At 37.7% G+C, this 25,115-nt stretch overlaps 1 protein-coding gene across 1 annotated transcript in view; it reads left to right on the top strand.

Moving 5' to 3' along the window:
* The window catches only part of CD2 (CD2 molecule), a 41,322-nt gene extending 24,068 nt beyond the window's left edge, over positions 1–17,254 (top strand). Inside the window, exons 4-5 of the mRNA XM_051992922.1 lie at positions 346–456; positions 16,414–17,254. Of these exons, the coding sequence (XP_051848882.1) occupies positions 346–456; positions 16,414–16,733 (431 nt within the window). The 3' untranslated portion in view covers positions 16,734–17,254. The remainder of the gene's footprint in view (positions 1–345; positions 457–16,413) is intronic.
* The last annotated feature ends 7,861 nt before the right edge of the window (positions 17,255–25,115 follow it).

The following is a 25,115-nucleotide window of genomic DNA, read 5'->3' as shown; positions in this document are numbered from 1 at the left end:
GCCACATCTCATCCCTGCTGGAAAACAACTCGTAGCAAATACTCTCACTACTTGTTGACTGTCCAGTAGTTTCAGTTTGCAATATAAATAACATGTTATTAGTCACCAAGAACAATGCCCAAGAGAGGATTCTTAGGGTTGTATTCCATATGTTGACTCTGTCAAGATACTTTGAAACATTAACTCACTCTTATGTGATTCAACCAGCCCAGAATGAAATTGAAGCAACTTTTTCTCATTGACTTATTTAAGAAAGAGATGACATGCATCCAACCTGAGTAATTAAATGATGACTTTTGTCCCTATACCCCTATCTCCAGTGAACTATCCTTTTTTTTCTTACAGAGAAAACTCTGAACATTTATCATATCCTGGGTATTTGTGGAGGTGGGATAATCCTGTCAATCTCCGCAGTTCTGCTCATTTTCTATTTCCGGAGGAGGAAAAACCAAAATGGTAAGCTTTTGGTTCAATACACTTGTTGAACACCTGCTTGAGCTAGCAGACTCCCTGTGATGAAAAGGAATGATAAAGAAAAGATGGGTGAGCTGGGCTACTTTGACTGGTGGGGCTGGCAACTGTGATTGTGTAGGACATTGTATAGTTTACTTAATTGTGAAAATCAAGTATTTATAAGTAATGGTGGGGCAGATTTTTAAAAAAAAGTTAAGTTTAAATGAGATCCAGAATAGCAGATGACTTATTTCTACTCCTAGGCAGAGAGAAAAAGAGAAGAAAGTTTTTAAAATAATTTAAAAGATTTTTACTTTTTAAACTGAATTTTATTTTATTTTTAACTCTAAATATTCTCTCCAACTTTCCCCCCCTCCAGACATTGACAATATTAAAAAAAAACTTGTTGTAAATATGTTTAGCCAAATAAAACAAACCCCTGCATATTATTTCTAAAAAAGAAAAGAAAGAAAGAAAGAAAGAAAGGAAAGAAAAAGGAAGGAAAAAAGGAAGAAAGAAAGAAAGAAAGAAAGAAAGAAAGAAAGAAAGAAAGAAAGAAAGAAAGAAAGAAAGAAAGAAAGAAAGAAAGAAAGAAAGAAAGAAAGGAAGGAAGGAAGGAAGGAAGGAAGGAAGGAAGGAAGGAAGGAAGGAAGAAAAAGAAAAGAGAAGGGGAAGGAAATATGTTTCAATCTACAGAATTAACTGAGATAATATTTCTAAAACACTTAGCAGAGTGCCTAACACAAAGTGGGAATTCAGTACTTATTCCCTTCCTCTTCCCTCCCCTGCATTAACTCCATCAGTTCTTTATCATGAAGTAGGTAGCATGTTTCACTATGAGTAGTCTTGACTTGTGTTTAGTCATTGTATTGCTCATGGTAAAATTTTGAATGCCATAGATTCTAAAGATAGTAGAGAGTATTAGAGGGATTTTTTTCCACACGTCTCAAAATGTAGGTCGGGTTCAATTCCACCTTGGCATAAAGGTTCTGGCCAACTCTGCCTCTTTCCCAGTCTCCTCACTGTCTCAGACCAGTCAAAATGTCTGGTGGCTGGACTTTTGCAATAAACTACAACTTTGATTAATTCTTTCATTCATTTATTTTTAAAATTTTGTAAAGTAATTTTATGAGTAATACACTATGCTAGGTACTAAAGGAAAATAAGTAAGATATAATATCTGTTCTTGAATAGTTTATGATCTGGGGTGAGGGTGGGGAAAATAAGTCACTTATTGATATACAGGATGAAAATAAGTAGATAAGAAAAAAGTAAGCTCTTGTGAGGTTGTATGAGGTAATGATTGCTTCTTTTTAGGAGATTCAATTTTGCTACACACTTAAGGCTTGATCTATAAAGTACTATGCAAAGTCTGGCATTCAGAGCTGACCCCAGTCAACCCTTCCAATCTTATTTCCCAATTCTTTTTCTTCAAGCACTCTACAATCCAATGAAATCAGGCTTTCTGCCATGACCCATACATGCCCTCGGCCTTTCTACCTGTGTTTTTATTTAGGTTACTTTCTTTCTGAAATGTTCCCTTTTTGCATCTCTTCCTGCCGTCATTCTACCTATGTTCTAAACCCAGTTCAAATGTCATTTCCTTCAGGAAGCCTTCCCTGAGTCTCCTAAAAAGAAAAAAAAACTGGAGTGGTCTGCCACTTCCTTTTTCAGATAACTTTACAGATGAAGAAACTGAGGCAAAGAAGCTTAAATTTACCTGGGGGTCACAGAGCTAGTAAGTACTTGAGGCTGAATTTGAACTCAGACCCTCTTGATTCCAGACTCAGCATTCTATCTACTGTGCCCTAACTGCTCCGGATGTCTTGTAGACATTTTCAATTCAACATGTCCAATGAATTCATCAACTTCTCCCTTCAGTTTATGCATCTTCTAGGTTTCTCTATTTCTATTCAGATATTATGGTGCTCTCAGTCACCCCATCACTTGCTGTATACAATCTCTTTTCAAATCTCGTGAATTCTACCTTTACACCACACCTTGCATCTGTCCTTTTCTGTCCATTTACAGGACTAACTAGCCTCATCCAGATCCCCATTACCTACTACTTGGATTATCACAATAGCTTCTTAATTATTCTCATTAGCTTGAGTATCTGCTCTCTCTAATCCATCTTCCCCACCACTGCCTAAGTAATCTCATGAAGCTCAAGTAACAGCAACAGCATTTTGTCATTTTGATCCTCACAACAACCCTGGAAGGTAAACGCTATTTTTATTCCCATTTTATAGATTAGGAAACTGAGGTATACAGAGAATGTCTTGACTAGGGTTATAAAGCTAGTAAATGTCTGAAGACAGATTTCTACACTTTAAATTGCAAGACACTTTAAATATGTTACCTCATTCGAGTCTCACAAGATGCTCTGATTATTTCCATTTTATAGCTGAGGAAACTGAGGCTGAGAAAGGTTAAATGATTTTCCCAGCTACTAAATCTTTAAGGCAGGATGCAAATTCAGGTTTTGTGGACTCTATGCACTGTGCTGTCTACCTTTCAAAAACAGGGCTTGACTTACAAAATACAAACACTTTGTCTTACCAATTAAAGCCCTTCATTTACTTATTTTGTGATATTCCCCTTCCTGTACTCTATATTCCAGCCAAATTATCTTCTTACCAGCTATTCCCAGATTCTGTATCCCTGGAAGGCATTCCTCCTTTCCTCACATCTTTATCTTCAAACCTCAGCTCTTGATGATATCTCTGATGAGAAACCTGCCCAGGACCCCCAGTTGCCATTGCTCTGTCTGTCATTGCTCAGATTATCTTGCATTTAATTATCTGGATATGTGTTGGATGCCTCCAGAAGAAGGCAAACACCTTGACGGCCTTTTTTTTTTCTTTTGAGCCATGGAGACTGATAATATATGATGAAGATGATTAATTAATAATTGAGTGCCCTTCATCCTTGAAGAAGACCAAAATGACATAAGTATGTTCAAGTCCACAGTGTAGACTCTAGTGTTAGAGACACAGCGTGTCCAACTATGGCTGATCAGACTAATATAAACTTGAAATGCTCTACACAGGTTGGGCACAAAGAGTCTATATGAACATCTGGGTTGGATTCTCTAACTTTGAGCTTCTTGTGATTCTTTTGAATTACTTCAGTTCCGCTTTGCTCATAGAGCACAGCATCTTCTCTGAGAGAGCACGCCATGTTGGATGGTCCTGCGCCAATGTCTCCTGAGTGAGATGCTGTTGCTAAAAGCTAGGGATGTGAATACGAAAAGTGAAAGAGCCACTGGATTTAATGCATTCTAAGAGGAGTATATACTCTGCATGCATACACATATACACCCACACATAAATGTAAAGGAACAGGAATTTTAATTCTGAATCACAGGGATGGTGAGTTGATTTATAGGACTAGTCAACTGACACACATTTACTAGACGTAATGATAATCTTGATCTAATTTCTTTGACCAGAACTAGAAGTAAAAAAGAAATGGGAGAAGGATTGTTCCTGATCCCATTGGGGGTTTTCTTGGTAAAGATACCAGAGTAGGTTGTCATTTCCTTTTTCTGCTTATTTTACATATGAGGAAACTGAGCAAACAGGGTTACATGACTTACCAAGGATGATACAACTACTAAATAAATATCTAAGGATGGATTTGACTCCAGGCCCTCTCTATCCGCTGCACTGTCTAGCTGCACATGGGAACAGGGAAGGGTTCAGCAGGACAAATGGCAAGAAGACGGCCAGAATGGGATGTGTGAATCATGGTCTGGTCTGGACCTGGCTAGATATCATAAGCTATGGAAGCTTGTACTCAGTCACTAATCAAAATAGTTCATCCCTAAATGTATACAAATGACTACAATAAAACTGAAATACAAGAACATAAAATATGCTACTTTGTTCTGAGCTCAGATCATAGAAAGATTTTTTCCAGCTTTGACTGGGGCAGGGGAAGAGTTCAAAGAAACTTCCATTGAGGAAATAGCATTTGATCTGAGACGTGGAAAAATGAAAATTTAAAGAGAGAAGGAAATGTAAGGAACGTTATGAGCCAAGAAGGTGAAAAAGCTTGGGATTGTGTTCAGGGAGTGGTAAATTATCCATTTTTTTCTGGTGCTTAGAGTACAAGGAATAAGAGAGGAGTGAGTGGGAGATAATTCTATAAAGAGAGAAGGTGGGAGATTTCAGTGCTAGGCTAGGCAGAAAGCCATGGAGCTTGTTGTTCCCCCAACTAATATTCCCTTTGTTACTCCCAGATCTTTGCCACTGTTCCCCATATTCCTGAAATGGGGAACAGTGGCAAAGATCTGGGAGTAACAAAGGGAATTCCTGAAATGGTCTCTTCCATATAACCCCCACTTTTCTATCTGCTGAAATATATTTTTTCTTTAAGGCAGAGTTTGCTACTTTGGAGTCCACAGACTCCCCCCCCCCAAAGGGATCCCTCAGTAGATTTCAGGGGATCTGCAAATTTGGAAAGGAAAAAATTACATATTTTATTTTCACTGACTTCTAATTGAAATCAAGCATTTCAGTAGTCCTTCTATACTCTTTGCCCAAAGGCACAGCAGCTGTGTTTTAGGTTACTCTGAATGGTGGCAAAATTAACTCAAGATTGTCCCGGACTTGTTCCACTTGTCCTTCTCTCAACAATCCTAGGGTGAGGAAGGGATGGTGAGCATCCTCCCAGGATGCTCCTCAGTATCTGGGATTAAAAGATGTGAGGTGGGGGGAAGGAAGGGGGTACTTCTGGTTGCTCTGAACCATAGCATCCTGATTCATAAGACTAAGGTCACATAGATAACAAGTATCTGAGCTAGAATTCAAATCTAGCTTTCCATGGCTTCACATAAGACACTCTCTCTATGATCCCATCTTCACTTCCTTGGAGCAAGATTTTAAAGGCTTCTCTATTGTTTATATATGCATGTAGAGCTTAAGGAAGGATGTGAGAACAGGAATATTGAGGTGTGAGAGAAGATGCGACTGGGTAATGCATTATTCATTCAAATATCCCCATAGTGGCCAGGTGATAGCACTTCATCACTGCCTGGAGTGAAAACTTTTCTGAACCAACTGATCCAAGGGGAAAAAAAATAAATAAATCAATGTTTAACTGATTCTCCCTTAGGGTTTTGGTTCAGAATCCACTACCGGTCCTCTTCCAAGTGTGACTTGCTTCTCCAGGAGAGAACAGATGGTGAGCAACAAAGGAGCAGAAAGATGTTCTCCAGTCATTGGGAGATGATAGAAAAGGTCAGAAGAGGAATGAAGTGGCGGTCACGGGATTCAGTGAGAAACCCCTTCACACACACATCAGCCGGGGTCGGTTCCTCATGATTCATGGGCAGGATTTTTGCTCATTTGGTATCACATAGGACATCCTTATAACTCAATGATCAGTCTGTGATATTAATCCATCGGCAAGAATTTGGAAGGAAATGCTCATTTGCATTCAGGTAGTTGAATAAGCTATCAGTAAAAGGCAGTTAATTCATCACAGCAATCTTCCATGAGTCTGTGCACAAGAACACAGACGGATGAGAACTAACAATTTTACTTCCAGAAAGAAAGAAGATGCACAAAATGGTGCAAGTGGACGAAGCACTGGGCTGGGGATTGGGAAGAACTAAGTTCGAATCCAACTTCAGAACTGTGTAACCTTGAGCTAAGTCACTTTGCACTTGCCTGCCTCAGTTTCCTCAGCTATAAAATGAGTATAATAATAGCATTTACAGGTAGATAGGGTGCGGTGAATAGACTCAACTTTATGACTTCAAATTCTAGCTGTGTGATCCCGGACAAGTCATTTAATCCTGTTTGCTTCAGTTTCTTCATCTGTAAAATGAGCCGGAGAAGGAAATGACAAACCACTCTAGTATCTTTGCTAGAAAACCCCAAATGGGGTCACGAAGAGTTGGACATGACTGAAGTGACTCAATAAGTGCTAAAATGAAATTGGTAATGTTCTTTGTAAATCTTAAAGTATTACATAAATTCTAATTATTATTATGAAGCAAGTGAAATTTTACAGTAGAGTAAAAAGAGTGATATTTATCTTCCTGCTATTATCAAAAAACTGCTATATATATGCACAAAGGTGATTCAATGGCTAGAACTCCAGACTCAGGAGGATGCATCATTCCGAGTTCACATCCGACATTGAACATTAGCTGTATGACCCTGAAAAAGACATTTAGTCCTCCTTGCCTCAGTTTCTTCCTTTGTAAAATGAGCTGAAGAAGGAAATGACAAACCCCTCTAGTATTTTTGTTAAGAAAACCCCAAATGGGGTCACGAAGAGTTGGATATGACTGAAGTGACTCAATAACAGATGAAATGAAATTTGTAATGTTCTTTGTAAATCTTAAAGTACTACATAAATTATTATTATTAGACAAGGGAAATTTTGCAATAGTGTAAAAAGAGAGTGATATTTATCTTACTACTATTGTCAAAGAACTGCTATATAGGCACAAAGTAGAGCTTCTCCGTGATTCCATGGATAGAACTCTGGCCTCAGTCTTTAGGGGGCATCTTCTCAAATTCACATCTGACTTTGGTCCTGAGCAAGACACTTAATCCTCCTTGCCTCAGTTTCATCATCTATTAAATGGCAAACCACTCTTGTTCCTTGCCAAGAAAACCTCAGATGGGGTAATGAAGAGTCCAACATGACTAAAATGACTGAATAATAATAAAGCACAAAGGGTCAGTTGGAGAAAGAAGCCAGGATAAAAAAATCATAGCATAACTAAAATGATGCAAGGGGGAGAAAACCAACACTGAGAGAAAATAGAGTTCTGATCAATGCATTGGCCAATCATGACTCCAGGAGACTGACATGAAAGTGATCCTCCTTCCTATCAGGAAAGAGAGGACTCTAGCTGTACAATGAGGCATCCATTGTCAGATATGTCCAATTTGTTCATTTGTTTTGCTTAACTGTACTTTTTTGCTAGAAAGATGACTTTAAGTAGGGTAAGGAAATCATTGTGAAGTGATAGTGACATAAAAAGAACATTAATAAAACACTAAGAGAGACACAGAGAGAAAGAGATGAAACACATATACAGAGAGAGATAGACAGACAGAGATAGAAATAGAGAGAAACAGAGACATAGAGAGAAACATAGACAGAGAAACACACACACACACACACACACACACACACACACAGAGATGGAGATAGAGAGAGATGGAGGAGACAGAGATATGGAGACAGAGAGACAGAAAGACAGAGAGAGACAAACAAAGGGAGAGAGAGAAAGAGAGAGAGAGAGAGAGAGAGAGAGAAAGCAAAAAGACTAGAGAAGAGTCTCTCCACTCTCAAGGCCATAGGGATCACCCAGTCATAGAACCAGGAGCTGGAAGGACAATTCAGCAGGTTAAGCTAAATCCATTTCCATTTCATGGGTTAAGGACCTGAGGTTAAAGGACTTGACCAAGATGATAAAGATAGATGCTAGTAGGGCCAGGATTCTAATCCAGTCCTAATAAAAAAACTCAAAAAAAAAAAAAGGAATCTGGAGACAGAAGGAAGATCTGAAACATGTCAGGATATTAGAAGTAGTAGAATAGACCAGCTAAATGAGGTGTGAGACTTTTCTTGCACAATGGTTACTGGATACTTTGAGGAGGAAACCGTTTCTTGCCTTAGAACAAGATTCTAAACTTGCATGCCTTCCTCTGAGTGTTCTGTTTGTTCCTCTCAGAATTTGTTGTAAGAAAGGTGACTAGGTCAGCCATGGTCACTCCTCCATTTCTCTCTGGGCTCCATTGCTGGCTGGCAGACTTCTTTCTCTGCCATGTCCTCATGTGGCACCTTCTCCTCCTCCACTATTTATCTCTTTTTAAAGTGTTACTCTTCCCTTATTAGACTGTAAGTTCTTTGAGGGCAGGGATTGTTAATATTTTGCTGATATGCTCAATAATAAATAGAAAGCATCTATTGTAGTTCACTTATTTCAGTTAATGTTTGAGCTTCATGACCCCTGCCCCACCTAACTGCCTTGATTGATACCCAGTAAGTAGTTATTAAATATTTGTTGACTTGACTCCAAAGACCAATGATATAGCTCTCTTGAAAAGAAAGATCATTCATCCTTTAAGGATCAGTAGATTTCCTGATAACTCAATGATCAGTCCATGATATAATCAATGGACAAATAAGGGAAGGAAGAGAATTAATAGTCATAGTTAATATAGTCTCAAAAGGCAAGTATAACACAAGTAATAGTGTATTAATATGTTAAGAAGGCATTAGCATCTAGTGATACCTTTGTGAAATGTGAACACCTTTCTATAATGGAATTAAAGGGAGTAATCATTGGATTTGGTTTTATAGGACTTTAGATAAATAAACCCTGGATTAATTCAGAAGTATTATATACCAGAAGCTACCTATAGAGGAGACCATCATGGGTAGGTAGGGGGTAGAGATAACTTCCCACCATCCCTTCATTAGCCATATAACTTGGAAGTTATAAGGCATTCATCGAGCAGCTACTCAATGAATAGGAGACACTGCTTCAAGATGTAGGCTATACAATCCTGAAACAGAGTTAATAACTTGAAGGAGGAAACAACTTCCAAGAGTAGGACCTTTAGCAGTAGAGAAGAGCTGTGGATTTAGAGAGCTTTGCTTGGCAATAAATAATGAGTTCTGGAGTACAGTAGAAGGGAAAGACCTTAGGAACTTGATTATGTAGCCCATTTACCAGAGATACTGTACTAGGGTGGAGGTATATGAAGACCCTAAGAAGAGAGAAACTCTCAGGCCCCTGCAATACCACAATTGTTTCCTACATGTTTTATTGCCAATATATTCTAAGTGTCCCCTCGCTTTTTCCATAGGCCTTGTGTGTATGTAAGGGAGAATGTGTCCCAGATTTATAAAGGACTTTTTTGTAATTAGTTAGTGTTCTTACTGCATCATATTAGTAAATGCCTTCTCTAGGAGCTAATTGTGTCTATTGATTGACTGCTGATGGGAAGCTCGCTGGTGGGGTTTTGAGCTATTAAAGTTTACCTACTTTTATTTTGAACCCTAAGTGTAATAGTTGACATTTTGGGAGGTGAATTGCAGAAAAAGTGACAAACATTTCTTAGGCATTTACTATGTGCTATGAAAAAACAAATAAATATCAAGATAGTTTATTACTAAAGGAACTTTCATTATACTGGAATATAGTAACCGCCTTCTCAGGATATCTCTTCAGGTTGTCCCTTTCTTGACTTTCAACCAAATTTCCCGCTAGGCTCCCCACCCTGATACCTTGATATCTTCACACAAATATACCTTCTTAATATATAATGCTATTCACTTCCCATTTTATCTATTCCTTTTTTTTTTTTTTGGTTGACAGGGCAGCTAGAGGATACAATAGAGCATTGGTCTCGGAATCAAGAAGACTCATGTTTCTTAGTTCAAATCTGACTTCTAATACTGACTAGTTGTACAACCCTGGGCAAGTCAAGCTTGTACGCCTCAGTTACTCATCTGTAAAATGAGTTATAAAAAGATACTCCAGTATTTTTGCCAAGAGAATCCCAAATGGGGTCACAGAGTGTTGTTGGACGCATATTAAAAATGACTGAGAATCATCATCATTTTTTATGGATAAAGTATGTTTTTTCAGACCCTTATGTCAGCCATGAGTCTCATTCTATCAAGTCTCGGTGACACTGATGAGGTTAAATATGCCTCCTTCTGTTAGGTTTTCTAGTTTACTCTACTTATTACTAATATGTTGGGCATTTGTGTGTAGACAGCTAAGGTTTTAGACTTTATTTTTAGCTTCTTTCTTGGTTTTTTAAAATTCCCCTTAATGGGAATTTTTCTTTCCATTCTTTTTAATTTACAGCTGCTATTTTCTATGATCTCCAGCAGAGCACACACACACACACACACACACACACACACGTATGTAAAGTTTTATCTCCCCTGTTAGGGTTGTATTGAGAGACATGGTGTTTTGAATGAAGTGAGAGTTCCTCTGTATTTTATCTTGATCATATGGTATATTGATCATAGGACATTCTATCTCAAGTCTTTGGTATATTGTGTTTAATTTGGATTTGAAAGGCAGCTGGTGACACAGTGGATAGAACACCAGACCTAGAGTCAAGAAGACTCAAGTTCAAATGCAAAAATCAAATGCAAAAGTCATTTTGCAAATGCAAAAAGTTACAAACTGTGTAACTTTGGACAAGTCAGTTAACGTCTTACCTCAGTTTTCCTCATCTGTTAAATGGGAATAGTAATTGTATCTACCTCCCAGGGTTGTGATGAGGATCAAATGAGGATATTTATAAAGCACTTAGCACAATGTCTGACACATAGTAAACACAATATAAAAATTATCTATTATCATTACCGTCATTACCACCATATTTTAGTAGGGATATTGACAATCAGAAGACAATTCGGGAAGAAGGCAACCAAAATGGTGATGTGGACTGGAGTCTATGTCATAAAAGGAACAAGTAAGAGAACTGAGAGTATCTAAAAAAGAACTAGATAGGGGAACAATGTTTGTCTTTGGGTATATGAACTGCTACCACGTGAAGGAGGGACTAGATGTTTGGGTTTTTTTAGTCCTAGAAATCAGTACTAGGATCAGCAATGGGTGGTGGTTGTAGAAACGTGGCTTTCATATTAAGGTAGATAAAACTTCCTGTTAATTAGAAATTAAAGTAGTATAGGCTGCTTCAGGAAATGTGGTATCTTCAAAGAAAGGGTAGATGACCTTTTGTGGGAGATGTTATAGAAGAGCTAGAGCCCTCCCAGAGGCTTCCAACTCTTACCTTCCATAGTTCATAATCCTCTAAATGTCTTTGGAATTTTAAACCTGATTCAGTCAGACCCAGTTTGGCCATTTCTGACTCTTTCTGACTCCATTTGGAGTTTTCTTGACAAAAATACGGATGTAATTTGTACCATTTCCTTTCCCATCTCATTTTATAAATGAGAAAAAAATTCTTGCCCAGGACCTCACATCTAGTAAGTGTCTGAGGCTGGATTTGAAGTGATGAAGGTGAATCTTCCTGATTCCAGATCTATCCACTGCATCACCTGGATAGATCCAAAGAAAGGTAACCCCGGTGCAGCTACATGGCACAGTAAATAGAGCACTCCCTGGAGTCAAGAGGATCTGAGTTCAAATTTGGACTCAGACACTTAATACTTTCTGTGTGATCCTGGACAGGTTACTTAACCCCACTTGCCTTTCATTAAATGAATAATGAATGAACAAATAAAAAAAAAACAAAGAAAGATCTACTTTAATAATATTTAGCATTTATATATAGCTTTTAAGTTTTGTAAAGCACTTTGTGTCTATTATCTCATTTTGTCCTCACAACTGTAGGAAGTAACTATTGTTGATACTTTCATTTACTGATGAAGAAGTTGAGACAAAGATTGTGTGATTTGTCTGGGAATGTATAGCTAGTAAACTTCTGAAGTCACATTTGAATTCAGGTCTTCCAGGTTTGATGTTCTAATCATTGTGGCCACCCAGTTGTGTAGCTGGATTTCTTAGGTTTTTCTCAGACAAAATCCAACTTCTAAAGGAACTTCCCAATGGCTCAGAGCAACACTTGTATTCGCTATGTGGTTTAGAACACATTGTCTTTGGGCAAACAAAATCTTGTGGTTAATTTTTACCTAGAACTGACTAGCTGTGGGCAGAGTATTTTTACACAATTTACTTATTGTGATAAATACCTTAAAATGTAGGGAATAGAAACAGGGAAGAGGGAGCAAAGAGCAATATACAAAATAATTTTCAGCCTCTAGATAATATAAACTTAATTGTATTAGCTTCATTTCTTGAGATGGCTAAAGGGAGTAAAAGATAACTCATCTCTATCTTGCTCTGGGATTTACAAAACGCTTTCTCACAAAAACTCTGAGATAGGGATTATAAGTATTATTATTCTCATTTTGCAAATTAAAAAACCAAGGTCACCCAGCTAAAATTAGTGTCAAGAGTCAGGACTTTGACTCTGACTCCCAAGTTCAGCACTTTTGCCATATTGCCTCTAAAATTCTACTAGATTCAGTGAAAATTAAAGAAATGGATAATGGAATAGAAAATAAAAATTCTAAGAGGAGGATGAGGGAATTGAGGTAATTTGTACTAGGTAAAAATGATGATATTTGCTTTTAAAGTATAACAAAAGAGGGCAGCTAGATGGTCCAGTGGATAGAGCACCAGCCCTGGAGTCAGGAGGACCGGAGTTTAAATTTGGCCTTCGACATTTACTAGTTATGTGATCCTGGGCAAGTCATTTAACCATAATTGCCTACCCCCCAAAATTTTTTAAAACATAAAAGGAAGCCTTTTTAAGATTGGCATCAGAGGGGAGGTGAACTCAATATGGTAGAATAAAGGCAAGACTGGTAGCAGAACACATCTTGAAAGGATGATTATAAAATACTATCAAGACTTCATCAAGAAAAAATAAATAAAACAAAACAAAACAAGAAAGATTTCAACAAGGACAGATAGTGTCTGACCAAAAAAACCCTTATTTTTTGACAATTAATTGGTATCCCAAGAGATTACCTAGATATATTTTACCTTTATTGTCACAGTCATTTTTTAGTTGTAACCCCATTTGTGGTATCTTGGCAAAGATACTGGAATGGTTTGCCATTTCCTTCTCCAGTTCATTTTACAGATGAGGAAACTAAGGCAAACTAGTCACTTGCTTAGTGTCACACAGATAGTAAGTGTCTGGAGTCGGATTTGAACTCACAAAAGTTAGTTTTCCTAACTCCAGCTGTTGCCACTTTGTTGCCCATAGTTCACCTAAATTTTAATAAAGGGTTTGATAAAGAATCTTGTGCTATTTTGTGGGAAAGATGAGAACTCGGTAATAACACCATCCAAAGGATTCTAATTCTCAGAAAGGCCAAGAACAAAGAGCAGCTGTTGACAATTTGGCAGCAAGTCTCCATGTGAGTGCCAAAGGGCTCTGCCCTTGACCTCGTGCTGCCTTCAATCCTATTAATGATTATGGCAAGATTGTCAGATTTTTCAGATGACACAAAACTGGGAAGAACGGTTAACATGCTGAATGATGGGTCCAGCATCCATAAAAATCTTAATTGGCTACAACATTGGACTGAAAATGAAATTCAATAAGAGTAAATGCTAAGGCTTATTTTTTTTTTTAGAAAAAATAATTTTTTGCATGTATAATATGGGGGAGGAATGATTAGACAGCACTTTATCTGAAAAAATATCAGGGGGTTTTATGGACTGCAGATTCAATATGAGTCAGGACTGTGATGTGGCAACCAAAAAAAAATGCAATCTGGGGCCATATAGGTAGAGTCACAGTTTCTAGGAACAAGATGATGAGAGCTCCCTAATAACTTGACCACACCTAGAATATTGTGCCTAATTATCGGTGTGCAATTTAGAAAGGACATTGATAAGCTAGAGAGCTTACCGAGAAGCACAATTCTCAAATCCCCCCACCTGAAGATTGGTTGAAGCAACTGGAGGTTCCCAACCTTCTGGAATGAAATATGATTATTGTGTTCAAAGATCTGAGGAGCTATCATTCAATTTCTTTTAAGAGGGAAGAAGCAGGTACAATGGGGGGAAATTTCAGTAAAGCCAATTTAGATTTAATGTCAGGAGAAAGCTACATCACCATGTTGTTGTTCAGTCATTTTTTCAGTCACATCTGACCGTTTGTGACTCCATTTGGGGTTTTGTTTGGGTTTTTTTGCCAGAGATACTGGAATGGTTTGTCATTTCCTTCTCTAGCTCATTTTACAGATGGGGAAATTGAGGCAAATAGGATTAAGTGATTTGTCCAGGGTCACACAGTAAATGTCTGTAAGTAGATTTAAACTAAGATCCTACTCCAGGACCAGTGTTCTATCAGCTGTACCACCTAGCTGTCCAAAAAGTCAAGTAGATATTTGAATCTGAAAATCTTGAAGAGAACTCCTGGGGTTTATTGTATTGGTGAGATGGTAACATGTCAAACCATACTTTAGAAAGATCACTTTGACAGCTGAGTGGAGGATGGCAGGAAGACCAATGGGTGGACTCTGGAAGGTGACGGGGACTCTCATCACAATGTTTGCTGTGTGAGTTGCGACAGGGACACGTAGGAGGCATGTAGTACATGTTGTAATGACAAGACTTGGCAACAGATATGATACGTGGGATGAGTGTGAATGGGGAATCAAGTATAATGATTGTGGTTCCGGACCTGGGTGACTGGGAGGATGACAAGGCCTTTGAAGATAATAGGGAAGTTTGGAAGAGAGGAAGATTTCGATGGGAGAAGATGAATGATGGCTATGGGACATCCAGCTCTGTTGTACAACTGGTTAGTTGAATGGATCCCAGAAGAGAGGGCTAGATATAAAGATTTGGGAAACTTTATAGAGAAGATAATCAAATTCATGAAAGCTGATGAGACAGCTTTGTTATTCTTGGAAATAACAAAGGGGGGGGCACCATGATCTGGTACTGCTATGGATATGATAAACTTTAATCTTCAATCTCTATGGCACAGAGGACAAGATGCCCACAGTAGTAGTTTCTGATGACAGTCACCAGATTTCTGTTGTGGATTTTACTTGTTATTCCTGAAATCATACTGGAAGCTTAGAAGTCCTCTTACTCCAAGGAAGAGAGGGGAAAGAACCTCAGAACTGAAATAATTTGTGACCTTCTGAGGACTGAGTGAAGAGAAAAAACTTGTGAAATAGCAAGGTAGCACAGTAGATAGAGCACTGGTCCTAAAATCAGGAGGACTTGAGTTCAAATCCTGCCTCTGACATTTGACACTTAACTGACTGTGTGATCCTGGGCAAGCTGTTTTGCCCCAATGGCATGCAAAAAACCTACAAACAAATAAAAATCTTATGAGCCAATCAAAAATACCCTGAACAAACAAACACACTCCAACCTGGAACACGTTATAGAATGGAGTTTGCGAATAGCTCAATCTATCTCTTAGCTTCCTCCTGAAAAAATAAATATAATGAAAATATATTTTGAAGTGAAATATAGATAATGAAAAAAATAAACTTGATTATCTCTAATACTTCCTGCAGCTCTCAAATCATAAAATCCTACTTTATTCTAAATAAGGGATTCTTTGTGTGTGTGTGTCATAGACCCCTTTGGTATTCTCATAAAACCAAAAAAAAACTCTTTTCAGAATAATGTTTCTGCTTTTATTTTTTTTTAATCTCACTAATTGCTAATTTTCCCCAATAACATGTAAAAACAGTTATTTTAACATTCTTTTCTTTCCCCTAAATTCTTAATTCCAAATTCTCTTCTCCCTCCCCTAACAAAGAAAGGCAATTTGACATAGGTTATTCATGAATAATCATGCAAAACACATTTCCATGTAAGTCATTCTGTGAAAAAAAAACATAGACCAAGAAAAATTTCCAAGAATAACAAAGAAAAAGTAAAGAAAAAATATCTTTGATCTGCATTCGGGTTCTACCAGTTCTTTCTCTGGAGATGGATAGCGCTTTTCATCATAAGTTCCTACAGAATTGTCTTGAATCATTGCATTGCTGAGAAGAGTTAAGTTATTCATTGGAGATCATCAAACAGTATTGCCATTACTGCATACAATGTTCTGGTTCTGTTCATTTTGTTTTGTTTCAGTTCATGTAAATCTTTCCATATTTTTCTGAAAGCACCCTGCTCATCAGAATGACGTTTTTGAATGCATAAAATAAAATACATAGAATTAGGAAGAAAAACAATTACATTTAAATGCAGTCATCAGAATAATTCTAGGCTACGAACCCTGACTCTGGGAAGTCTAATAGCATAGTCCCTAGAAGCAGCATCATAACAATTCTCCATTGTAGTTCTCCTACTTGCATCCCTTGGGGCTTTATATTATATCACATTTGTTCCATATTCTATTTCTTTAAAAGCTTGATATTTTTTTCTTATTACAGATCAAAATGTTGAGATGAACATCTCCAGAGTAAAAGTGGAAGGGAGAGGACAAAAGCTTCCTCAGAGTCCAGGTCAACATCTACAACCACCTAGTAGTCGCCATCCTCAACAATCAGGTGGTCACCGTCCCCAGACTCCTGGTTACCATCCCCAGGGCCCTGGTCACCGTCTCCAGGTACCTGGCCACAGCCCTGCAGTACCTGGTCATCGTCCTCAGCCACAGCAGAAAAGATCTCCAAAAGTCCAGCAGCAAACTGGCCCTCCCTTGCCCAGACCTCGGAATCCGCAAAAACCTTCTCATCAGGAAAAGGAAAAATAATAATTATCTCTCCTGAGGGAAATTTCTCTTTGCCCCACCTCTGAACAGAAAAAAAAGATCTTTCCAAATAAACAATACTGCAAAAGTACCTATTCATGGTGCAAATTCCTATGAGAATTTTCTACAGTTGGGCTACTCCTTTTTCTAAGTATCACTGGTCATGAACCACAGGTGGGGGCTTATCTACTCTTTTGAAAGGGAGAGAGAAAAAAATATGAAATGATGGAAACCGGAGTGATCGAAGACTTGTTGATCTGACCCAGAGTAACGTGGCCTTATGACAGGACTACTTTGATATCAAAGAGAAAAAAGCAGTTGATGTTGCAACCATTAAGAGGAAGGATCCTGACATCATTGAAGTGGACATAGAAAGGACCCCAGGATGACCAAGCAGCAATTCTTGCCCTTGACAAGAGACTTCCTTGATGTTTTCTTGTTCAATCCAACAAGTAAGCTACTTTGCTAGGCACTAGTGTGACAAAAAATAAACTACAAAATGCTCTTTGTCCTTTAGAAACATAGATCCTTTTGGGTTAATACAACACATAGACAAGGAAATACATGGTCATTTGAGGAGAAAGGAAAAGGGAGAGAAAACCAAGTAAGGGAGGGGTTCTGTGTTATGGATTCTTTTGATAGTTTGGGGCAACCTATGGACCCTTCTCAGAATAATGTTTTTAAATGAATGAGATAAAACAAAGAGAAATGCAAAAGGAACCAGTGATATTGAAATGGTTATTAACATTTCAAAAATGCTTATAGACCCCAAGTTACAAACCCTTGAACTGAGTATCAAAAAAATACTTCTCCTAAGAGATAGTACAGAAACTAAGCCTTGAAGGAAGATAGAGAATAATGGATATTGGTTTCAAAAAAAAAAAAAAAAGCTTTAATACACCATGCAGATGTTGTGAATACATGTAACTAAATGAGAAAAGCCTCCTATTGAAGAGTTTGTGTTTATCTACTATTTTGTGAGAAAGAAATCATTGTTGTGACATTCTCAATCTGCTTTTTGTCAGACAGATTCCAGCATTAAGATATTAGAATAAAATCAAGACAGACCAGGTCTGTATAACAGGAGAAGAAAACTGGTGTCCTAGTCTAATCAGTAGATCTATAATATCCCCCCTCTCCACCACACACACACACACACACACACACACACACACACACACACACACACATCCTGTGACATGAAACTGTAACAGGAGGTGTTGGCTTCCCAGCTTGGCTACATAGATAAACCACAGCATGCTGGGAGCAACATCACTTGGAGTTTAAGTTTGGTTCCCCTGTGCTGTTAAGAGCTGCCCTGCACAAAAATTCTACAAAGTGGAAAATCATAGTTTTTTTTTTACAGGAACACAAAAAAGTGGAAGGGAATTTGGAGGATATCTAACCCAACCCCTTCATTTTACTGATGAGGAAACTGAGGTCCAGAGAGATGAAATCACTTGCCCAAAGTCATACTAGTAGAAAGCAGCAGGACTTTGAAAGGACTTTGATACTATAAGGAATCTTAAAGGTCACCTGGTCCAACTGTTTCATTTTGCAGGTGAAGAAACCAAGCCTGAGACAGTAGGATTCCTCTAGAGCCCATAGACAGTAACCAGCACAGGTGACGATCAAACCTAGGTCTGCTGGTTCCAAATGCAGTAATGTTTTCATTGTACCACTGTTTCTTGTGAACTAACTCAAGTCCACTCTGGACTAGAATTCAGGGCAAGAAGCTGGCAGCAGAGATGAGAATGAATTTGGTTCCATCAAATAGCCTTAATGGGTCATTGTCAAAAGCCTCCCTTCCTGCCTTCCCCACCCTAGCCAAGCCTGAAGAGAGCTTGGGGCTGACCCCATGCCCTCTGCATGTCTTTGCTCACTCCCATATGGGACTTGATATTCAGGTACCCTGGATCAGGGAGGAGAGAAGAAACAGGAAAGAGCAAAAATTGTCAGTTAAAGTTCTAAAATGGAGACAATAAAGTCAGTTCTTTGAAACAGCAGTGTGATATTTGTGGTCCCATCTCTCCCTGGGTTTCTCAGACTTGTTCAGCCTTGCCAGGAAATACTGAGGTCTAAACCACAAGCTCTCTGTGCACTTAAAACTTCCTGTAAGAGCCCTGGTATGTGTTGAGTGCTTTGCCCACTTGATACGAGTCTCCAATTTGAACATCTAGAGTCGCTCATTAAAAAAGTTAAAACCCCACATTTATTCATTTGGAATGCAAAGACAAGAACCAACAAAATAACAACATTAAGCCAATCATTTGCTCAGCTGGATACAAGAGGACCCTAGATCCTCTCTCCTGCAAAGGAAGAATCCTCCCCCTCCCTTGAGACCCAGATCAAACTCCACCTTCTTCAAGAAGTCTTCTGTAATCCATCAACATGCAGAAATCTCTCTCTTTCTCAGAACACCTGGTTATCTACATACCTTTAGTGCCTGGCACATAGTCATTGCTTAATAAATGCTTGTTGATTAATTGATTCACTCCTTCATATTATTTACCTTCCTTTCTGATCTTTCAAGCTAAACTGTAACTTCTCAAGGGATGAGACTATCATCCAGATTTGTATTTGCCCACATTACCCAGCCCAATAAATCTAAATGTTTATTATTAAGGATTTAAAGTGAACAAACATCATTCATATGAAACAAAAACTTTAATACATCATATCTGTCAGTTTTGAAGTCACAGCATCACAGTAAATACTGAAAGTCACTGCCCCATTGGAGTTTGCTTTGCAAAGAGTCAACCACACCCAAGTATTTTTTTTTAGACAAAGATAATTTTTATTTTTTTTTTACCCAACTATTTTTAATTCTCTTCAAACCTCATCCACCTCAACAGACTAAAAAGATCTTTGGAAATAAGATTCATATTGATCTGAAGTTACTATCTCTTCTGCCTCCACTGCTTAACACAGTACAGTAAATCTGGGTGGCAATTGTAGACCCACTTATCCCATCTTATAGTCCAGTGGTTACAATGCCAATTGAAAACAAATGGTTAAGGGCAGCTAGGTGGTGCAGTGGATAGAGAACCAGCCCTGAAGTCAGGAGGACCTGCGTTCAAATCTTAAAACATCCTCGCTGGGTGACTCTGGGCAAGTCACGTAACCCCAATTGCCTTAGCAAAAAAGAAAAAGAAAACAAATGGCCAGACTCTGAGTTTTTACCATGTTGACTGTGTAGTTCTGAAAGAAAAAAAGAATCTAAAATATCCAGCACTGTTCTGGCAATGAAGCACAATTCAAATGAAGTCAGCCACATTTTGAAATTTTTTCATAATTTGTTGAGACTTGTCAGTCCATGCAAAGGCATGGAAGAACAAAAAGAGACTTAGTTTCTATAATTTCCTGCCTAACTCTCCATCTTTTAAATTTCCATTCAGATCTTTCAGTTTTAATGTTAATCAGTTAGTTATTGTTCAGTCACTTTTCCAGTCATATCCAACTCTTTATGATGTCATTTGGGGTTTTCTTGGCAAAGATACTGGAGTAATTTGTCATTTCCTTCTCCAGCCCATGTTACAACTGAGATAACTGAGGTAAATAAGCCTTCTATCCACTGTGCCATTAATTTAATGGCAATTTAATATTTGTAAATATGAAAACCAACACTTGAGTTCAAAAAATCAGTTTCATGTACAGAATGAAAGAGGCAAAGTTATTCAATTGTTTATGAAAAACACCTAAGAATATCAATGAACTGAAAATCAGTTTGAGTTATTGATATCCCATGACTACCAATAAAGTTAATCTGAACTTTGGCTACATAAATTCTATTTATCCCTCACATCCAGAATGAAGGACGTGATAGTTGCAGCCTTCTTTAGAACTAGTCCTGGCCTTGGGCAGACAAGCCATGTATAAGAACTCTTTACGACAAGTTTTAGCATTAAGCTAGCCATAATTCAGATCCCATTATGCCCTGTTTCACAACAAAAATGGGATTCCTGACACATACTCTAGTTTCCCAGTGACTAACTACCCATTGTATCTTTAGTGATCACCTCAAATGTCCCTTCTTAGACAAGGACTTATTTTTGGATCTCGCACTTATTTTTGATCTTCATTCACAAAACTTTTGTCTTAGAAATATCTGTAATCCAGCCACAATGACCTTCTTGCATAAGACACTCTGGTTCCTAGGTCTAACAATTTTCCCTCAGTTTCCCTGGAGCTACCCCAAATCTGTAATTTTCTCCTTTCTCTCCTCTAGATATCTTCCATAATCTTTTTTTAATTAAAGCTTTTTAATTTCAAAACATATGCATGGACAATTTTTCAACATTGATTCCTGCAAAACCTTGTGCTCCAAGGTTCCCTCCCCCCTTTCTCCCATTTGTGTATAGGGGTACCTCAAAGTTGCATTAATTTGCATTTCTCTGTTCAATAGTGATTTAGAGCACCTTTTCATATAACTAAAAATGGTTTCAGCTTCTTCAACTAAAAATTGTCTGTTCATATCATTTGACGATTTATCAGTTGGAGAATGGCTTGAATTCTTATAAATTTGAGTCAATTCTCTATATATTTAAGAAATGAGGTCTTTATCAGAGCCCTTGAATGTAAAAAATGTTTTCCCAGTTTATTGCTTCCTTTCTAATCTTGTCTGCATTAGTTTTGTTTATATAAAAAGTTTTTACCTTAATATAATAAACATGACCTATTTTGTGCTCATTAATGGACTCTAGTTCTTCTTTAGCCACAAATTCATTCCTTCTTCATAGATCTGAAAGGTAAACACTCCTTTGTTTTTTTATTTGCTTATAATGTCTAAATTATTATTGTGTCTAAATTGTGAACCCATTTAGACCATATCTTGGTATAGGGTGTTAGGAGTGTGAGTCAATACCTAGTTTCTGTCTTACTAGTTTCCAATTTTCCCAGCAGCTTTTGTCAAATCATGAGTTCTTATCCCCAAAGTTGGGGTCTTTGGGTTTGTCAAACACTAGATTACTATAGTCATTGACTATTTTGTCCTGTGAATCTATTGATTTGATTGACTATTTCTTAGCCAGTACCAAACATTTTGATTACCGCTGCTTTATAATATAGTTTTAGGTCTGGCACAGGTAGGCCTCCTTTGCTGGCATTTTTTCCATTAATTCTCTTGAAATTCTTGACCTTTTGTTCTTCCAGATGAACTTTGTTACTATTTTTTCTAGCTCTGTAAAATAATTTTTTGGGAGTTTTATTGGTATGGCACTAAGTAAGTAAATTAATTTAGGTAGTAATGTCATTTTTATTATATTCGCTCAGTCTATCCATAAGCACTTGATATTCTTTCTGTTGATTAGATCTGACTTTATTTCTGTGTAAAGTGTTTTGTAGTCACGTTCATAGAGCTCCTGACTTTCCCTTGGCAGCACATTATCCTTAATCTTAATGCCTTCCAAGATTACTTCCAATTTATCTTGTATCTTTTTCATATGGCTGTTTTGCATGTTATCTCCCCATTAAACTGTGAACTCCAAAAAACAGGAACTGTCTTTTGTCTTTCTTTGTATCCTCAGTGCTTAGCATAGTATCTGGAATATAGAAGATATTAATAACAGTCCTAGAATATAGTAGGTGCATAATAAATCCTTATTGATTTGTTGCTTTATCAGTCTGATTAGAAGGACTTGTTGCTGGCGAGAACTGGTCATATGGTCCATAAAAGAATTGTCTGAGTCCCTATTTGCCATGTTTCTATTATCAATTATACTTAGGTGACAGTGAAATATTAGACTTGAAGTCCAGACAAATCTGGATTTGAATCTTCCATGCTTTCCATCCCATTACTGAGCTTCAGTACAGAGTACAGAACAGTACAGTACTTCAGTAGTACAGACAATACAACTGTCAGAGTTGGAAAGATCATTACAAAGCTTTGAATTCCCTCATTTAATTTTTTATTATTAATTTTTTTTGCCAAATTTATTTTTCATACCTGGTCCTCCTTGGTCTTTAATAATATCATTTTATGAAATGTGTATGTGTTTAAAAATCTCATAATGTCCTTCTGTTTTCCTGCCCTTCATTCATATATATATATATTGTTTCCAGCAGAACATAAGATTCCCTTGATTGCCATCTAGGGGAAGGAGAAAAAAATTGGAATACAAGGTTTTGCAAGGGTGAATGTTGAAGATCACCTATGCATTTGTTTAAAAAAATAAAAAAAATTATATTAAAAAAACCATAAGATCCTTGAGGGCAGTCTTTTTATTTCTATCCCTAGCAGTTAGCATTTGGGAGCTCATTTTGGGAAGCTAGATGGCCAAGTGGATAGAGAATTGGGCTTGGAATCAGGAAGACTCATCTTCTTGAGTTCAACTTCAGGTTCTTCCTAGATCTATGATCTTAGGCAAGTCACTTTACCCTGTTTGTCTCAGTTTCCTCATCTATAAAATGAACCAGAGAAAGAAATGGCAAACACTCCAGTATCTCTGCTAAGAAAACCCCAAATGGGGTCCAGAAGAGTGGGACACAACTGAACAACAACAAATAGTATGCAAAAATGCTTATTCATTCATTTAAAGGAGGATTAGACCAGGAATTGGGAAACCCCTCTGCAAGCCCCAGCTCTGTCTCTAAAATTACTGTGTGATTTTGAACAAGTCCTATGAGCTTTCCAGACTTCATCTGCCTTTTGTGGAAAATGAGGGCCAATACCCTCATTTCACAGAAGAGGAAAATGAAATAGAGAAAATAATTCACCCTAAAAGCCTTGACTGGAAAGTGGATTGATTTAATAATCCCTAAACTATTCTGCCTCCTAAGACCTTCAGTAGGATCAGCTTTAGAATGTCAACAGTAATATTGACTGTTCTCCCATCACTTAAATATGCAGACTGGATGGAAATTTGGCAAAGGCAGAAATACCATTTCAATATCCAGAGACAATGTCCACGTGTACTCCCTTTCTGTCCCTGTGGTTTCAGCTGCATTACCTCCCCTAGAAAGAAGAAAGGTTTACATGCTCTAGACTACTGAGTGTCAATAACTCTCACCAGGAGAAGAATATATTAAGCAATTCATAGGACGAGGAATGTGCTTAGGAATGATGGCTTAGCCATCAAATAGGGAGGCAGAGCAGAGAGTTCCTCCCCAGGCCCGGTGCTGCAAGCATGAATTCATACTCATTTTTGACTAAGGAAAACTCTTTAGCACACTCTGAAGGGATTAGTGTAACTGATAACCTACAAGACTGCTGATTGTATATAGATAGCCTACAAATAAAACCTCCACTTACCCTAAATCCTCTCTCCCAGGGCTTGGAACTAGTTTGCCAATATTAGAGGGTCAGAGTGGTATTCCCATTAAGGTAGCCAAAGAGCAACTATCTATTTTCAGGGTCTAGGGAGGATAACCCCTCCCTATGTGTATCCAATACACATTTTAGCTCTTGAGCCCCCATTAATGTGCTTCAATTTGCACAAAATCAATCACGGTGACATCATTGTATCAATCATTAGACATAGAAATTGACTAAATGACAATGCAAACATAAGAAAAAAGCCTAACATTTACTCAATAGAAAGCAAAATTAGAAATAACTTGAACACGGTCCATTCATAAACCTGGGTCATATTCTCTCACTGATGCACATAGTGTCAGAGAGCACATCCAAAGTAACAGCTATCATTTTGTGATGTTCCTGTTCTCTTCACAGTGACAAGGGGCAGTTTTCTGTCAGCTTCTCTCTTCAGATACCTAATATATCTTCTCATTCTACTGCTCTCTGGTTTCTCATATTCAATCTTCATCTAGTCACCTGTGACCTCTAATACTTCAAATCAGGGGCCTATTCATAAATAGTGATCCATTTCTAACTTAGATTTAAAAATCCACAATTCCATTAGGTATATTACAAACAAACAACAAAAAAAAATGTCATGGGATGCAGGTAGTTCTGTGATTAATATTTCTCAGTTTTATCCTTCAAAACTTCTGAAAACAGCCATATATAAATGAATGGTTGGGCAACAATGCTTTGTAGCCCTTCCCATATTAAGCTCAGACTTTTGTCTGTGAGAGAGACTGTTCTCAGAACAATTGATGTCTTCTTACAAGGATGTTTACTTGATGGGTTGTGCTTTTTCTAAATTTTATTTTTTTTAAGTATTTCACACACAAATATTCCTTTTTCCTGACTCTTTCACCAGCCAAATTGTCCACATAACAAACAGGCAGTACTTAGCATAAGTATTGCTAGTCTTCATTATTACCATTAAAGGGGAGCCCTGGAGATCATGGGGAAAATGATACTGCTTATGAACATGAGGCTCAAATCATGGCCATCCATCTTCCTGCTACCCAAGAAAGATAGAAGCATCTCCTGAATAGGGAGATCTGGGAAGTTACAGCCCCTTTTCCTCATATGAAAGA

This window comes from Antechinus flavipes, chromosome 4, assembly GCF_016432865.1.
Source record: "Antechinus flavipes isolate AdamAnt ecotype Samford, QLD, Australia chromosome 4, AdamAnt_v2, whole genome shotgun sequence".
Classification (NCBI taxonomy): Eukaryota; Metazoa; Chordata; class Mammalia; order Dasyuromorphia; family Dasyuridae; genus Antechinus; species Antechinus flavipes.
This window is presented reverse-complemented; position numbering and strand designations above follow the sequence as displayed.